Source organism: Hibiscus syriacus, unplaced genomic scaffold (genome assembly GCF_006381635.1).
Source record: "Hibiscus syriacus cultivar Baekdansim isolate YM2019G1 unplaced genomic scaffold, ASM638163v2 tig00116971_pilon, whole genome shotgun sequence".
Taxonomy (NCBI): Eukaryota; Viridiplantae; Streptophyta; class Magnoliopsida; order Malvales; family Malvaceae; genus Hibiscus; species Hibiscus syriacus.
The window spans coordinates 6262489-6279195 of record NW_024063495.1 but is presented as its reverse complement, the minus strand read 5'-3'; the positions used below and the strand labels follow the sequence as shown (position 1 = coordinate 6279195).

Below are 16707 nucleotides of genomic sequence, written 5' to 3'. Positions count from 1 at the left end.
TTAATGTTGAACGAAAAGATTAATATCAGATCTGGACCAATCCATCGTTTCGGGATACAAAGTAGACCGACACAAAGGGCAAGTAACCCGACCCTCATTAACCCATGAATCAATACAGTCTTTATGGAACACATGAGAACACATACAAAGCTCTCTCATCTCATCACTTCTCTCCATGGATTCCAAGCATACTCTGCATACCCTGTCATCATCACCATTCTTCACTTGTTCATCCTCATGGTCTTCCAGTCTTTCGATGAAATCACCGTATTCAATAACCGGTAAGTTTTTCTTGATCATCGCCATGAGAACTTGGATCGGGACCGGCATCAACCCAGATCGACTGCTTGTCAAAAAAATGTAACCGTCACCAGGATGATAATCTTCTTGTATAGGCGGCGGTGGCTCGAGAAGACCGAGAAGAGTAAATGCCTTGTCGAACAAGAATTTGACGTCGCTTACGAGATTAAGGAATAAGATAGAAGGGGTGAAGCTTTTGATAATCTTCATGGGGGTAAAGACAGATGGGAGAAATCTAGGAATAGTTTAGGTTTGAAGGAGTGGTGAGTTGAAGAATAAAATAGGGGAAAGACAAAGGAAGGGTGTTGTAATATTGTTTTCAAAGTTCCTTTTTCCTTTTCTATGAAGACATGCATTAAAGATATCACGAATGAGGTTGGCAAAATGAGGAAATCAAATTAAACAATAATCGATATACATTAATTGGTCGAGTGGTTAAGGATATTTATGTTGTCCTATTATGTGTGGGTTTGTATCCCGACAATTATCTTGAAAAATATAATATCTCTCTACTTAATAAAAAAAAAGTAAAGTACACAAATGGTCCATTGTATGTAGGATATTACTTTGTTGAGTCCCCTTAATATTAAAAGTTATAAAATGGTCCTCCGATTATAGTGTGTTGCTTTGTTGAGTCCCTCGACTATTAAAAATTAAAAAGTGATCACCTGACTATTCGTTAGGTTCCAAACTCATCCTTTTTCGTTAAAAAATTAATGGTTATCTGAATTAGACATTAACATGTTGACTGAGATATGATAGTCATTTGAGATTATAATATCATATTTTATCATATCTTAGTCAATAAGTTAACGTCCAGCTCAAATGACCGTTAATTTTTTAACGGATAAGGACAAGTTTGAAACATAATGAATGGTTAGATGACAATTTTTGTAATTTTTAATAGTCAACCGACTCAACAAAGCAACACCCTATAGCTGATGGACCATTTTGTATTTTTTAATAGTCGGGAGACTCAACAAAATAACACCCTATAATCAATGGACCATTAGTATACTTCACCCCTAAAATAAAATTAAACAATAGCAGCCATGAGTGGAAAAGTTTAACACTCCGCTGTGGTAATAAGACCAACGACAATTCAAATAGGAATTTTGATTTTTCTCTATTTGATCCCATTCAAACTCTTACATTGACCATGTAGAAACCTTACTATTTATGCACCGAACAACGATCTAGGGCTGACAGGGGTAATCGTCTCATGAAAATTTCAAATTATCATATATTTTAGATATTTTTTATATTTTCGGTCGATAATATTTTTTCGTCACTAGAATTTTATAAATTCAACCCTCTTAAAATCTTAAAAATTCGCCCTCTTAACAATAAGATCATGAGTTCGCTCCTGACACTAAGAGTCCTCATGTTGTTAACATATGATTATAAATCTGAAATTTAATTCAGTAACGATGATTTTTCGAATTTTATCGCAACCTTTTTGCCTTGTTCCAAACTACAAACTTCAGAAATACTTTTAGCAGTGCTATATTTGTTAGCGTAGCTGAAACCATGTGAATTACCAGAGCTCACAAGTACAAAACCAAACATCAAAATGCAAAGTAAAAGATTCCCAGGAGAATTTACAGAGATGTGAATGGTAAAACCAAGCACAAAACATCAGTCATCTTCGGAAATTTGTCGAAATTCAGAAAGCTTACATGTTCTGGTTCATAAATTTCATTGAGATGCATTTAAAAGAGCTCTGCCAACGATACTGGTAGCCTCGATGATCGATCCACACATCTAGAGATGCAACTACTCTCACTTCCGCTCAGACTCAATCCAGGCTTCGTGATGCACTTGTCGAAGCACTTCTCCCTCACGATCTGCATGATGGATACAAAGGAATCAAGTTTTTATGCAGTTCACCCCACAATAATGCTGTAGAAAGCATCCTGCCAACTTTCTCAAAGAGGACACTCGTAAGCTATGTTAATCCAACTCAGTTACTCGGTTTTCATGTCCGAACACATTGATGGTCGTTAAAGGATCATATCTGTTTCGACGTCCGATACAGTAACCGGTAACGGATCATAGTCAGTGAGCAACAGGCAAGCCTACAGGTGAGATGTCCAATAGAAAGGTTCAATATGTTACCTACAGTGTGGCTAATCTGGAGGTAAAAATGCATTTTGACCCTAAAATGATAGAAATGGTGATTTAATCCTTTCACAATTGAAAAATTACACGCCAATAAAATGGTAAAATTGCATTTTAATTCTCATAAAAATCATAATGAAAAGGAGAAGATGATTGGGCAAGTACATTTGCAGAGCATGCTTTTAGCAGCAAATCAATAAAAAAAAAGGCACAAATGGATGACCAACTACATAAACCCAGGAACTAACAGCATTTTAAATGCAAAAAGATCAAAATTTTCTCAAAGATTTTCAGAGATATGAAAAACTCAGAAAAAGGAATAAAGAAAAGATTGAGAGGGTAACCTCGAGGAACTCCTCAGCATAAGCCTGGGCAAGTTGAGCCTTCATCTGGTCAATGAATTGGTCGGTTGAAAGCTGGGAAGACCCACTTCCGCTTGAACCTGTTGTGAAAGAATCCATTTTCATATGTCTTCTTCTTCACTTATTTAGCCTCTATAACAATCTCGGCACTGCAAACTCAAATCAAAACAAAGAATTTTTTAAACCTTAAACCCTAACCCTTATGGGGGCAATTTTACCCAAATAATACCTAAACCCATATCTTTTGAGTAAACTACACGTTTAGTATATAAATTGTTACTTTTGTTACATTTTAGTATCTAAACTTTATTTTTTTAAAATCATATATAATCTTTAATTTATGTTTCATTTGGATGCATGTCGTTAAAAAACTTAACGGCGATGTTAACATGTCACGCTAAGAAAATGTCATGCCATCATTTAAAAAATTAAAAAAAATATCACGTTAACAGTTCTGTTAATTTTACCAAATTAAAATTTAAACTAAACTTTAGATGTGATTTTGAAAAATATAAAATTTAAGTATCAAAATGAAACACAAATAATAGTTTAGAAAAACATAATAATGGAGATTTCAATAATGTATTTAATACAATATTCTCTTTCCCATTAAATATATCAATTTTGAGTTTTAAAATTGTCCTATTAAAACAGTCAACAAATAACAACACTATATATATATATATATATATATATATATATATATATATTTTAAGGAAATTGTGTAAACATACTTCAACGACTTTATTCATTTGATTTCATGGCTATCTATTAGTAAACGATTTCTTATCTTATTTCTTTTTTGTTCGATTCAATAAAATATTTGTTTTATTTTTATTTTTACTTTTCAAACTAAGGTTTTGTCTAATAATTACTAGTCTATTCCTTAGAATGTGTTACATGGGCTTTTAACAATAAAAGAAAAATTGTGTAGAAAATTAAAAAAAATATCAAATCAATATCGTCGTTTTTAATGTTTGATGACTAAAATAAAAAATTTATATAACATTATTTATGATTTTATTTAAAAAATATTTTGATGATTAAAATATAATCACAAGAGTAAAATGAAATACCGAATAAATAGTTTATCCTATAAATATTTATATATACAGTGCACATTACATCAATGTATAGAGATGCATGGGCATCGATAACGCATAAATAAAAATTAAAATATCTCCAACAACAAAAGTATAAATATTTGTTGTCAAAGTATATTAGATGTCAATGTAATTATATTTCGAAATTCAATTTAGTTTCTCTATTATAAAATTAAACATTTTAGTTCCTGCATTATACCCAAATCTTCGTTTTAGTCCTACTCTAAGGAGAACATTTTAGTCTATGTACATTTGAAAAGTTAACATTTTGGTTCAAAATTTTGAAATTATAGTTAGTTGGCTTAAATGTTTTGGTTTAATTACCCTTAAGTCCTTGTCAATATTGAAATTAAGCAAATTGACCCCTCTTGAAAAAAGGAGAGTAATTTACTCGGTTTACATTTTGAAAATGAGTAAATAAAAACGATCTATGTCGATGTTGAAACTTTTTATGAGTTCATGAAATGCGTTCAATTGTGATTCGATATATTTTTTAAATAAAGTAAAAACCGAAAAAAATATAATATATCTTCTTATAATTTTAATGAAATTTTAATGAAATTTTAAATATTTTTATACTCTCACTCCAAATCTAAAATTTTTAAAAAGAAATTCAATGTACACTTTTACAATTAAACATTTTAAATATCTTTTTATGTTTTGACTTGTAATTGTAATATCTTTGTAAATGAAGACAACAGAGTTTGAAGTTAGAATATGAATTGATTTTACGTTTAGATTTCATAAGTGTTTAAAAATTTTGTGTAAAAATTCACAAAAAAATATATTTTGATTTAGATTAATTAGCTCGAGTTAAAAAGTAAGAGGACCTAAAAAGTGTTTAAACCAAAATATATTAGGCAACTAATAATAACTTTAGTATTTTGGACCAAAATGTTAACATTTCAAATCATAGGGCCTAAGATGTTCCTTTTTGTAATAGATAGAGTAAAATGAACTTTAAGGTACAATACATGGACTTCAATATTTCTTTGGATAGTATACAAAAGGTGCCCAACTTATACCCGTTTTTTCAGTTTAGTACCTAACGTTTTTTCGTTCTAGTATGGTGCCTAACGTTTCATTTCGTTACTCAAAATAGGTCACGCCGTGACGGACCGTTAGTTTTCTCCGTTAAGTGACACGTGTCACAATCTAGTAATTTTAAAATTTTATTCGTTACTCAAAATGGGCCACGCCGTGAAGGACCGTTAGTTTTCTCCGTTAAGTGACACATGTCACAATCTAGTAATTTTAAAATTTTATTTTTAAAAATAAATATTAAAAATATTATTATATTTTATAAAAAAACCCTTATTTCCTTTAAATTACAAAAAAACCCAAATCCTAACACTGAAGCTTACCCACGGTGGCGGACGGCGACTATGACGTGACCCACCGGTTGGGTTTTGAGCGGACGACGACGAGGAAGCTAAATATAGTGGCAGTGAGGCGAACGGAGGTCCAAGGCGGCCGGAATCGTCCAAAATCTGAAACGTCGGGGTGGGTTTTCGGTGAAATTTCAAGGGTTCGATTCTGGCGAACGGAGATGACTATACACGAATTGTTTTGGGGGCTTTGATCATGGCGGCGAGGCGCTTCGATTGGGTTTTGCCGGTGACAGGAATGGACGAGCGACGGTGGTGGTCGACGTGGGTTTAGAGGTTGCAATGAAAGTTTTTAAAGTTTTGGGATTATTTCAAAATTAATGCATTTTTAATTTTAAAAAAATATATAATTTTTAATCCAAAAAAGTATCTGATTTTAATCCAACTGTCCTGTTGAAGCTTCCCGGCTCCTCAGGCAAAACAGTTGCAAGCACTGCCTCCTGTTGCCTACCCACATTAGCGAGTTCAGTAACCACTCTAAGCTTATCAAAATTCATGTTTGCACCACTAGTTATTGCAACAACATTCTTCACCTTAAAGCCGTAATATTTGCAATACGCTTCAGCACCTGCAAGGGATAGTGCACCTACTGGTTTAAGAATGCTCATCTTCTCTTCAAACATATCCTGCAACAAAAACAGGACAGTAGTAAATCCCTAAGCATCGGAAGAGCCGTGGCTTAATTATAAGAAAGTCATCAAAAACAAATTAATTTCAAAATAATCTCAAAACTATGAAACCTTCATTTCAACCCATAAACCCACACCGACCGCCGTAGTGGCTCATCTGTTCCTGTCACCGGTCAGCCCAATGAAGAACCTCGCCGCCATGATCAAAGCCCCCAAAACAATTCGTGGATAATTGTTGCCGTTCGTCAAAATCGAACCCTTGAAGTTTCACCGAAAACCCACCCCGACGCCTCAGATTATGGACGATTCCGACCGCCTCGGACCTCTGTTCGCCTCACCGCCACTATATTTAGCTTCCTCGTCGCCGTCCGCTCAAAACCCAACCGGTGGGTAACGTCGTAGTCACCGGCCGCCGCTGTGGGTAAGCTTCGGTGTTAATATTTAAGTTTTTTTGTAATTTAAAAGAAATAAGGATTTTTTATAAATATATATAATAATATTTTTAATATTTATTTTTAAAAATAAAATTTTAAAATTATCAGATTATGACACGTGTCACTTAATGAAGAAAACTAACAGTCTGTCATAGCGTGACCCATTTTGAATAACGAAATAAAACTTTAAGCATCAAAATGGAACGAAAAAATATTAGATATTAAACTGGAAAAACAGACATACGTTGAACACCTTTTATATACTTAAGCCTATTTCTTTTCATAGTAGAGTAGCTAAAATAATATTTTAAGTATAATATAAGTATTTCTAATATACATTAACCCAAGATTTATATGCAGCGCATATAGTATTACATGAACGCAAGTACTGCCTACGTTTATCGAAATGGATGAGTACTAAATCCTTTTGGTTTCAAGTTTCTACATGAGACAGCAGATGGCATTGACATTATCATCGTTGAACATGTTGCTGACGTTGTCGTCTCCTCGATGGGTTACCGGAATATTCCCGTGCCGTTGACCGAGATTGTACCCGTGTTTGTAGTAATTGTAACTCTCTTTGAACTCGTTCCTCGTGTCCATGAAGTAGTCTCCCATGGAGGTGAAGTACAATGGCACGTCGGGGTAGGGCCAGAACTCGGCCCTTTTTCCCGACCTCCTCACCCGTTTCAACACCTTGTAACGATCGACGTGCCCAATCACGGTTACTTTTTCCAACTTTAGGTCAACTTCCACCGAATTTACACCTAATATAATAACGGAGAAAATTAAAAATTTTATGAGAGTCGAGATAGAAAATGAATGGTCCAAATATATACCTCGAAGCTTATAAAGGGCTCTTTTGACTACTCTCTCGCAGCCAACGCAGCACATCCTGACTTTGAGGTCCACAGTCTATGAAAAGAGAGATCAACTAGGATAACCGATATGAGATAACATGTAATCTCTTTTGTATGTTTCAACGACAATGATATTAATCGAGTTAAGACTCAGTAAATCAGGTCGGAGATCGAAAGACGGGTGAAAGCAAACAAGAAGATAACCTAAGATGGATCAGAAAATTAACAATATATATTAAGAGACACATACTTTTTGGAGGGGGATGGAAGGGAACCTGCAAAGAAAGTGGTTGGCCCTTATTAGGCTTCTTGTGGTGATGGATGCCCTTTTTGTTGTCTCGGTAGCCAAAGAAACAGTGAGCAATAACAGACATAATAGACCCAAATGCTCTTGCTATTAGGGTAGCCATTGCTATTAGGGTACCAAACCAGGAGAAAGAAAGAACTTCCTTTATGGAAATTGCGACGGTCTCTTGCTGATATGAAAGTAATCTGATACTCTTTCAAAAAGATGAACCCATTTGTTGTGTTTATATCTCTGTATTGGACCCCTCCATGAGGGCATCATAATACTTCACACATATTTCACACGTAAACTTTTGAAACTATTATAATGTTAAACCCCCTATTGGAAAGGAATGGTATCAAAGTATCATGTCAATCGATTAGACTGGCATGGGTGTTTTAAAATCATATTGTATTTATCACGACTGCAGAAATAACAACAATGATATTACTCAAAAGGGGAATATGATGAGATGATTCGAGATATGAATGAACTTATGTTTTGATGTAAAGGGGAACACATATATTCCTGAAATCTTGTCTACCCAGCTCTTTTTTTTTTTTTTTTGAAAAATAAGAACACAGCATGCATCAACAATATTCAATGTAGAAAACCTAACAAAGTTTGATTCCCAATTGCACATTGATTTTTGGTATTCCTGTTTTAAATGAAGCCTACACAACCTATTGGTAGATATTAAAAAAATATCAGCTGAGGATTTTTAATAATATCAGACAAAGTGAACAAATGCACTGACAATTACTTATATTCTTCCTAAAATTACAAACACCACACACATACCCTAATTAATACCCATATCCAAAACTACATGAGAATCAAACTTAATCAAGTAAACTTAAAGTAGTGTCAAATAAAATCAAACTTTGAAAATAAATATAATCGAGTCCAAACTGAATTTTGAATCTCAAATTCCGGTTAGAGTTTAAACTCCAACTTGTTACAACATGAACTCAACCTATCTTGTTTATACCCTACAATGATGATCATATATACATATCTTGAAAATAATATTCTTCAGACAGTTGGTCGAACCTTTAACAATTGTATCTTGTACTATCAAGGTATTTATGCTTGATTTTAAGCTTAGGTTTTTGTGTGGGTAGTTCATGCGAATGGGATTGTGCGTAGAGCCACATGCAATTCCACCACGGATAACTAAATTCTTCACTCGTGGTGGGGTTTGAATCCTTGTTCTAGGGCATATAAAGAGGTACTCTCAACACCCCTAGTTAAGTATATAAGATAAAATCTTGAGACTAAAACGATACGTAAGTACTCTGAAAATAAAATACCGATCGTTCACGGTTCAACCGACTATCCGAGTGATATTTTCAGGACTTGTCTTAAAGAATCACGACATCCCACAACATATATAATATTATGAGTGGTGCTTGTCCTAGTCATAGCCTACTTGGAGTAGTGTATTTTATGTTGATGTTCTATGAATTATTGACGCAAAAGAATTTTATCCATGAGGTTTTATGCCGCAGTTTATTCCGCGACAAGCTTTTCGTCACTAATAGTTTGAACAAGGTTCGATGCCTTTTGAAATGTTAGTTTAAATTAGTGACAAATTGTCGGTTACCATTGGAAGCATAATTTGTTAATTAGAAAGGGACAAAAACAACTTTTATTCTCTTCACAATGAAAAGGATACAACACTAAGAATGTCCCTTGAGTTTAATTATAACTTAATTAATTAATTAGTCAAACCATGATTTGTAGTTCTTCTACTTTGAGTTTCAGGTGCTTTACTTCTATTATTATGAATTCCATGCCCTAAAATTTTTGTTATCTCTCAAATTTCATTCACTGTATTCTGATACTTCCACTAAGACACTTTTGATTATATTATTATCTAATCACGATCCATAAAACATATAACATGCAATCCTAATGTTAAGCTAACAAAGGTAAATGGTACAGAAATACTTTACTATATTTTATGAGTTTTATAAAAATAAGCTCGTTAGTTTATTATGAACTTTTAATCATTAGTTATTCACTCTTTTAATCTTTATTCTCTTCCGTAGGATTATCAAACTAAATCTAAGTCCAAGGTATAACTTATCTTAGGTTATCACACTAGTTTATTCATTACTCTAGGTCAAGTGTTCGCACCATCTTATTCTTTTAGTCATGATTGATATTAGTTACATTCTTAATGTAACGCTCTATATCTGACCACGACGGATGAATCGAGTAATCTAATTACCAAAGATGACTATACAGATCCTAATCATGCATACTAAGTGATGAAAATGAATAATAAACAAACAACATACTTATTCACACACCAAAACGTATCATACATCATATTTAATCAATTACAATCAAAACATGCTTTTGAATTAGCTTAATTAACAAATTAAACTCATAAGGGCAAAACAGTCATTTCATCCTATAGGTCTAACATATTAGGTAACAACTTTAGAATTTGTCTAGATGATCAAAACACTTAATTAAGGCACATTACACATTTTGACCACTTTTGGCATTGTCAAATACCATGCACAACACATAATTAAACTTAAACATACTTCAATTGTTATTCAAATCACAAACCAATATTCAACATGAGTCATTATAGGTCACTTACGTACCGAAAAATATCAATTGTATAAAATTAACCATACGACCCAAAAATGATTCTCACATTGCCTCAAACAAAATCAGAGTTCACATATATTTGGATAACGTTTATGAACTTGATTACCACCAAGTGCTTTACCTATCAAGCTTCCAATTAACAACTAATTGTGTGAAAAATGTTAGCAACGAGTGTGAACAACAAGGCGCTGTGAATGCTAACATTCAACACAAAATATACACATTAAGGCTAAAGGAAAGCATCCTAAATATTATGAACTTCACTATTTTTATCTCACATGTTCATCACTCAATTCATACCATAATGCACACATAATGAGCAAAAATATATCAAAATCAGAATGATAAACCGTGTTATATAAATGACCTTTATGGTTGCAAATTGTCACATGTACACTTATCATTACCTTGAAGTTACTCATGCATTTCACATTCATATTTCAATTCAAGATTTTATTGACACTTTGTTTGGAATGAAACGTACTTATTAAATAACATATATCTTATAGTTTTATAATACATAGTTCTGAAACACATTTACAAATTATTTTAGTAAGTTTTTTAAAAAAATATTTTTTATTAAAATGACGAAATCTTTTAAGTGATCCAATCACACTTTAAACAAAAATTAATGACGACTCTTTGTACAATATTTTTCAATTTTAAAAAAGGAAATCCCAAATTAATCGAATCAAACATTAAAATTTTCAATTTGAGGGGACGCTTTGACAGGTATCTTGTGCAACACTCTAACTTATGAGGTTCCAACACAAGTTCACCCAGAAAACTTGACACCATTTGCAAGGTTGCAGCAGGCTTTGAATCTATACCATATGACAAGTATTTTTCACATATAATTTGAGGGTCCTTGCTACAAATGGTTGAGCTTGCTTGGGAAACAGGGACTGTTTCCCAGAATTCAATTCCAAATGATTCTCATTTCTGAACCAACCCCATCAAAATTTATCCTTTTTAAACAATTCTGATTCTTCTATTCCTTTCAACCACCTTGCATCAATCACATTTTTTCTAGTCTTCATCACGATTTGGTTTGGATTCTTGTGAGAGAAAGTATATGTTTAAAACTTTCTTAACTAATTTATGATGTGTATACCTCGTGCAAACGTAAATGTTTGAACTCAAAACTTTTACCGGATAAACATGAGTAGGGGTGACAATCAAGTCTCTTTAAAAGAGTTCGGATTTTATTAAGTTTGGATCGTTTTCAATTTAATTTTTTTAGGTTTTTTCTCAAGGTCAGATATAAATTTATTTTTATTGAAAACATTTGTGCCGACTAATAAAAGTTAAAAAAAACTTTCAATAACATCAAAATGTCTTGATGGAATAATTAATAAATTAAATTAAAAAGTATATACTAAATAATTTTAAATTTTAAATCTTCATGATAGTTTTATAATCTTATACTTATATTATATAAAAATAATATGACGCAATAATAATTTTTCCTTATAATTTTTCTTAACATGTTCATAATCATTATTAATTATTGATAATACATGCACTTTCTTAATTATTGATAATACGTACACATATTGTAAACGTAATTGTTAAAATTTTAAACTTTAAAAAGAAAACAATACTTCTTTTAATGACCGAGATTACTTAACAAATTATATATATATATATGGTGCTTGTCGCAGCCGTCTTTCGGTTGGGCTCGGAATTGGGTTTCGACTTGAATTGATTGGGATAGAGTGGACACCGACTATTTTAAAACGAATTTAGGTAGGTCGGACACCATCTTACCTGATTTGCGTTGTACCAGAAACGTGTCGGGTTCGGGAGTCGGTTACGGTCAAGGAAGGATTAGCACCCTTGAACCGCCCTTTCGGTACCAATTAATTTTTCGGTTGTCTTTAATTGTGAAAAATTAAAAATTAAAAATAAAATTTACAAACTCGATTCGAATTACTCACCTCTGATTAATTGAAAGTTCCCCTTAAAGGTAAAAAGTATTGTTAGATTGTAAGAACAAAAAAGGAAAAAAATGTTAATATAATAATAATTAAATAAAATAAAGATAGATAAAATTTAATAAAAGAAAATATTAATAGGAAAAAGGAAAAATGAAATAAAATAAAAAAAAACAAATTAAAAATGATAAATTTTGAAAATAAGAAAAATGTTTTTTAAAAAATAAAAAAGGATCAAAATGTGAAAATTAAAATAGTAGTGGCTAAATCAGAAAGAAAATAGTGGCTAAATTAAAATAGAATAAAATCTAATAATAAAATTAAAATAAACTAAAACGAATAGAGCAGTACCAAAGTGTAAGAAACGGCTAAGTTTGAGGGACTGAAACAGTATGTTTACCAAATTATTAAAACATGCATAACAAATTGGCATAAGATCAATTTTGTCCCCCATAGGGTCCAAAATGTAAAGCACGACTAAGGTGGGATGGTTTAAGATGCAATTTACCCACAAATTTTGCCTATATATCCCAACAAATTGCTTTTTTGTTTCATTTACAACCAAAGCTCAAAAAAAAGAGGGAAGAGTTCTCTCAACTCTCCCCCGTCCGGCCGAAAATCGATCAACAGTCGGTGACAAGCCTGCCGCCCGCTGTCGTACCAGATCCGTCCTCAAAACCACGAAAGAACCACTAGATCGGAGTAGATCTAGCCTAGAAAGCCTCGGTTCTTACCCTTTTCGGCGAAGACTCTTTGCTTTTTCGATGTTTTAACGATCCGGGTCTCTTGGCCTTGGATGTTGCTCTCGGTCTCTAGTTTCTTTTGGTTGTTTTATAATACTTCGTATGATTATTGTTGTGGCTTTTTAACTGTGATGTATGGCTTATATTTTTGTGATGATTTTTTTCGGTTGATGCTTGGTTTTTTCGTTGGTTATGTGGTTCGTTTCGACTGTTCGATGTTGTGTTGGCTTTCGGTGTACTGTGGTTCTCTGTTTGGGTCTTTTTTTTCGGTGTTGTGGGTGGTGGGGTATTTATACCCACCACCGACGTTCGTTATCTCTGATTATCATGGTAACGTGCTCGCCGTTGGCAGGGGATTTCAGGATGGGTCAGTCCCTATTTCCCCGGCCAGAAATCCCGGTGTTGACCGGTGCGTGGTTGTTGGCGTTCAGCCTTCTGGAACTCTCCTTGACTTGATCTTGACCGTTGGATTGGGTCAAATCCAACGGTCCAGATCTGGCTATGGCTTGATGATTTTTTTAGGGTTAAACAAACCCTAACTCCTTTACGATGTTGGTCGTTGATCTCTCCTGATCTAAAGGTCCCCTGTTGAGCGGCACTGTTCCAAGCGTGAAAACCCTAGCTGTTTGGGTTGGTTCAGGCCTAACTGTTGGATCCGAACATTTGATTTTTTTAGACCCTGGACAGAAAAAAGAAGAAATAAATAAGTAAATAGAAAATAATAATAATAATAATAATAATAATAAACAATAATAATATATATAAAAAGTTTTCAAAAACATATAATATATAAATTTTCAAAATGTTTTTTTAAACTATATATTATATGTATTTTCAGAAACGTTTTAAAAAACTATATAATATATATATATATATTCAAAAATATTTTTTAAAATCTATATATTATATATATATTCAAAATGTCTTTTAAAAACTATATAATATATAAATGTTTTCAAAACTATATACTATATAAATGTTTTCAAAACTATATACTATATAATTTTCAAAATATTTTCAAAACTATATACTATATATAATTTACAAAATGTTTTAAAAAATATATATTATATATATATATTTTCAAAATGACTTTTAAAAACTATATAATATATAAATGTTTTCAAAATGTTTTTGAAACTTTATATTATATATATTTTAAAAATGTTTTCAAAACTATACAATATATATTTTCGAAAACCGTTTTCTGAAAATTATATATTATACTTTGTCAAAAATGTTTTGAAAAAAAAACTATATTACTATATATATATATATAATAAAAATAAATAAAAATAAAACAAAATAATTCCGGACGAAAATGAGTGTCTACAGTACTATTTTTATAACGATAAAGATTCATTAAATTTTCAGATAAAAATATTTCATTATTTTTTATTAATTATTTAATATTTTTTCTTCTTAGATTATTTTATTTTATCTTTTCTATTGAAAACCTATTTGTTGTAGCTTTCATTTTTTTATCTAATTTATTGTTATCATTAGTTTGGCCTTCGGTTAGCGTGAGGATTTAATATTACTTTTTGAGGGTCATTTGAAAAATCATTTATATTAATTAATATATTTTAATATTTTTGTTATTGTGAATTATACATCATCATATTATTAAAAAATTATAAATCTTTAAAATACATATGTTCATATAAAAATTCAAAAAAATAAAATACATCGATAATAATATTATTTAAAATTTTTTAAAGATAAAAATTCATGAATAATAAATATAAATATTTGAAATTAAATTATAAATATAAATTGAATTGATAAATATTTTAAAACAATAGCTTCAAATGAAATAAAATTAAAAGTTAAATATTTGATAATTTAATTGAAATTTGTTGTAACACGTCTAAAAATAATTTTTAGAATGAATATATATGTATTAATAATAGAATTTTTTTGTATGAGATAGACATAAATAAAATTTTAAAAAAAATATATGTCAAATGAATAACTAATATAAAAAAATTCAGATATCAAGATTGACACTTACCCATCCTAAAATACGCATACATCAAAATCTCCGATCCGATTCAAAGGGATGAACAACTAAAAAAATGAACATGGCTCAAAGGATAAGCCAAAAACAACATTAATGGATGATTTGTGAATAATCTTTTGGTTTATATTATAAATTGGCCCTTGAAATAATCGTAGTTTTTATTTTTGGAAATAAACTCATAGATTGCATACAAACATGTTTGATATGCCAAAAATCTGTCTCAATTACTAATCTTTCCTTGAGAAGTGAATAAACAGAGAAAGATAAACAACATTTCATTACACCAAAAAAAGAGCTCCATGCAATGTACAGATGACCTATTGATTTCAAGATTAAGAAGCAAAAGGAAGAGTATGAAGGATGAGGAAAGGAGCTTCGTGGAACAAATGGTGAAGCACTCTAGCTAAAACCACCGTGTACTCCTTCATCAGCTCCAACACCACGGCCACCAGAATCATCTTTTTTTTCACCTATAAAATACTACGGAGGGAATTGTGTTTATATGAGGCGGAGGAGGCCGCGACTGATCTAGAACTTACCGGAGTGTTGGTGGTGGGTTGAGCTGGAAGATGAAGATTCCTCCACATGTATTTTATATTATATATGCATTGGCTGCTTCCTCCTATCCTTATCTCCAACATTTATTACCCTTTTATTTATTTATGAAATGAATACAATTTCATTTCATTTAATAAAGTTATTTGGATTGTTCTGTCCATCAATGGCGGAACATAATGATAGGAGTGTACAAAACTGGCCGCTGATAATTAGGAATTGATTCGAACTTAGACTAATAATTTTGGATATGAATCTCACTTACATCTATGGATGGGTATGGGTCGAGTTTTTGGTCCAACCGATCCGATCCGAGAATAATAATTCCTCCACCCGAGATCCGACCCGATCTGCATGAAACAAGATTTCACCGATCCGATATATAATTTAAAAATCGATCCGACCCGATCTGAAATAATAAAAAATATTATTTTTATTCAATAAAAACAGTAACTTAATTGAAAAAAATAATATATAGAGAGATATTTTTATAATTATTCCTAAATATATAAGATAAAATTATATATTTTTTACCTTAAACCCGAACCCGAACATCACATTAAAAAATCGGACCGACCCGATCCCAAATTTTTTTAAAAAACTCTGAGCCGATCGGGGTCGGGTCGAAAACCATTAGGTTTGGATCCCATGTCCATCCCTACTTACATCCGAAAGAATGATGTGAATAAGTTCGATTAACCTGATAATTAACTTATATTACCTGACATGTTATCAAATCTAACCTATAATTGAATCAATCTATAAATGATCTGATTTATTATTGAACTAATATGATGTTGACTCAATTTAATAGTTATCTTACTTGTCCTTTGCAATTGATGAAATTGTTGGATAATGATTTTTTGATATTATATCGTGACAAAACAATTCTGCACTTTTTTAGGTATATGATTAATCCTGATCATTAAATTAATATGTTTATTTTTTACATTTATAAATTCTAATCTATAAGTATATTTAAAAATTTTATTAAATTAATAATGGGTGGTTAATAAAAAATAACTCTTCACAAATTAAAATGAATTAAGTATGATTGTTACATTAATAAATTCAATTATAATCATTAAATTCATAATTTTTGTTATATTAAAAATTAGATTATATAAAAGAATTTTAAATATCAATAAGTTTAAATCATTATTGAATGTACTAATTGATTAATATATATATATATATATATATATATATATATATATATATATATATATTACTTATGATAATTTTAGGATATGAGATTAAGAAATTAGTCCATAATTTTATGTTTATTCAATTTGGTAATTAATATTATACTTTTATATGAAATTGGCTCATAAT

At 31.2% G+C, this 16707-nt stretch overlaps 2 protein-coding genes and 1 pseudogene across 2 annotated transcripts; all 3 read right to left on the bottom strand.

The window, feature by feature from the left end:
* LOC120191866 (E3 ubiquitin-protein ligase RHA1B-like) lies at positions 1–510 on the bottom strand. Its single transcript, XM_039194749.1, has one exon. The coding sequence runs from the start codon at positions 508–510 to the stop codon at positions 1–3; it is 510 nt and encodes a 169-aa protein (XP_039050680.1).
* A 1488-nt stretch (positions 511–1998) lies between these two features.
* Positions 1999–2926, bottom strand: LOC120191787 (annotated as a pseudogene).
* A 3850-nt stretch (positions 2927–6776) lies between these two features.
* On the bottom strand, positions 6777–7670 carry LOC120191786 (heavy metal-associated isoprenylated plant protein 30-like). Its single transcript, XM_039194702.1, has 3 exons — positions 7473–7670; positions 7177–7252; positions 6777–7104 (listed from the first exon to the last, which is right to left on the bottom strand). Exons 1-3 carry the CDS (start codon positions 7605–7607, stop codon positions 6779–6781), a joined length of 537 nt encoding a protein of 178 aa, XP_039050633.1. The 5' UTR covers positions 7608–7670; the 3' UTR covers positions 6777–6778.
* Between the last annotated feature and the right edge of the window lie 9037 nt (positions 7671–16707).

What these genes read in the sequence shown, in the direction of transcription:
- LOC120191866 (XM_039194749.1), bottom strand. Translation starts at nt 510, where the DNA reads ATGAAGATTATCAAAAGCTTCACCCCTTCTATCTTATTCCTTAATCTC.
- LOC120191786 (XM_039194702.1), bottom strand. Translation starts at nt 7,607, where the DNA reads ATGGCTACCCTAATAGCAAGAGCATTTGGGTCTATTATGTCTGTTATT. An exon ending in GCCAACCACTTTCTTTGCAG is followed by an intron (nt 7,253 to 7,472) that starts GTTCCCTTCCAT and finishes CTCTTTTCATAG; the next exon opens with ACTGTGGACCTCAAAGTCAG. An exon ending in AGCCCTTTATAAGCTTCGAG is followed by an intron (nt 7,105 to 7,176) that starts GTATATATTTGG and finishes TTATTATATTAG; the next exon opens with GTGTAAATTCGGTGGAAGTT.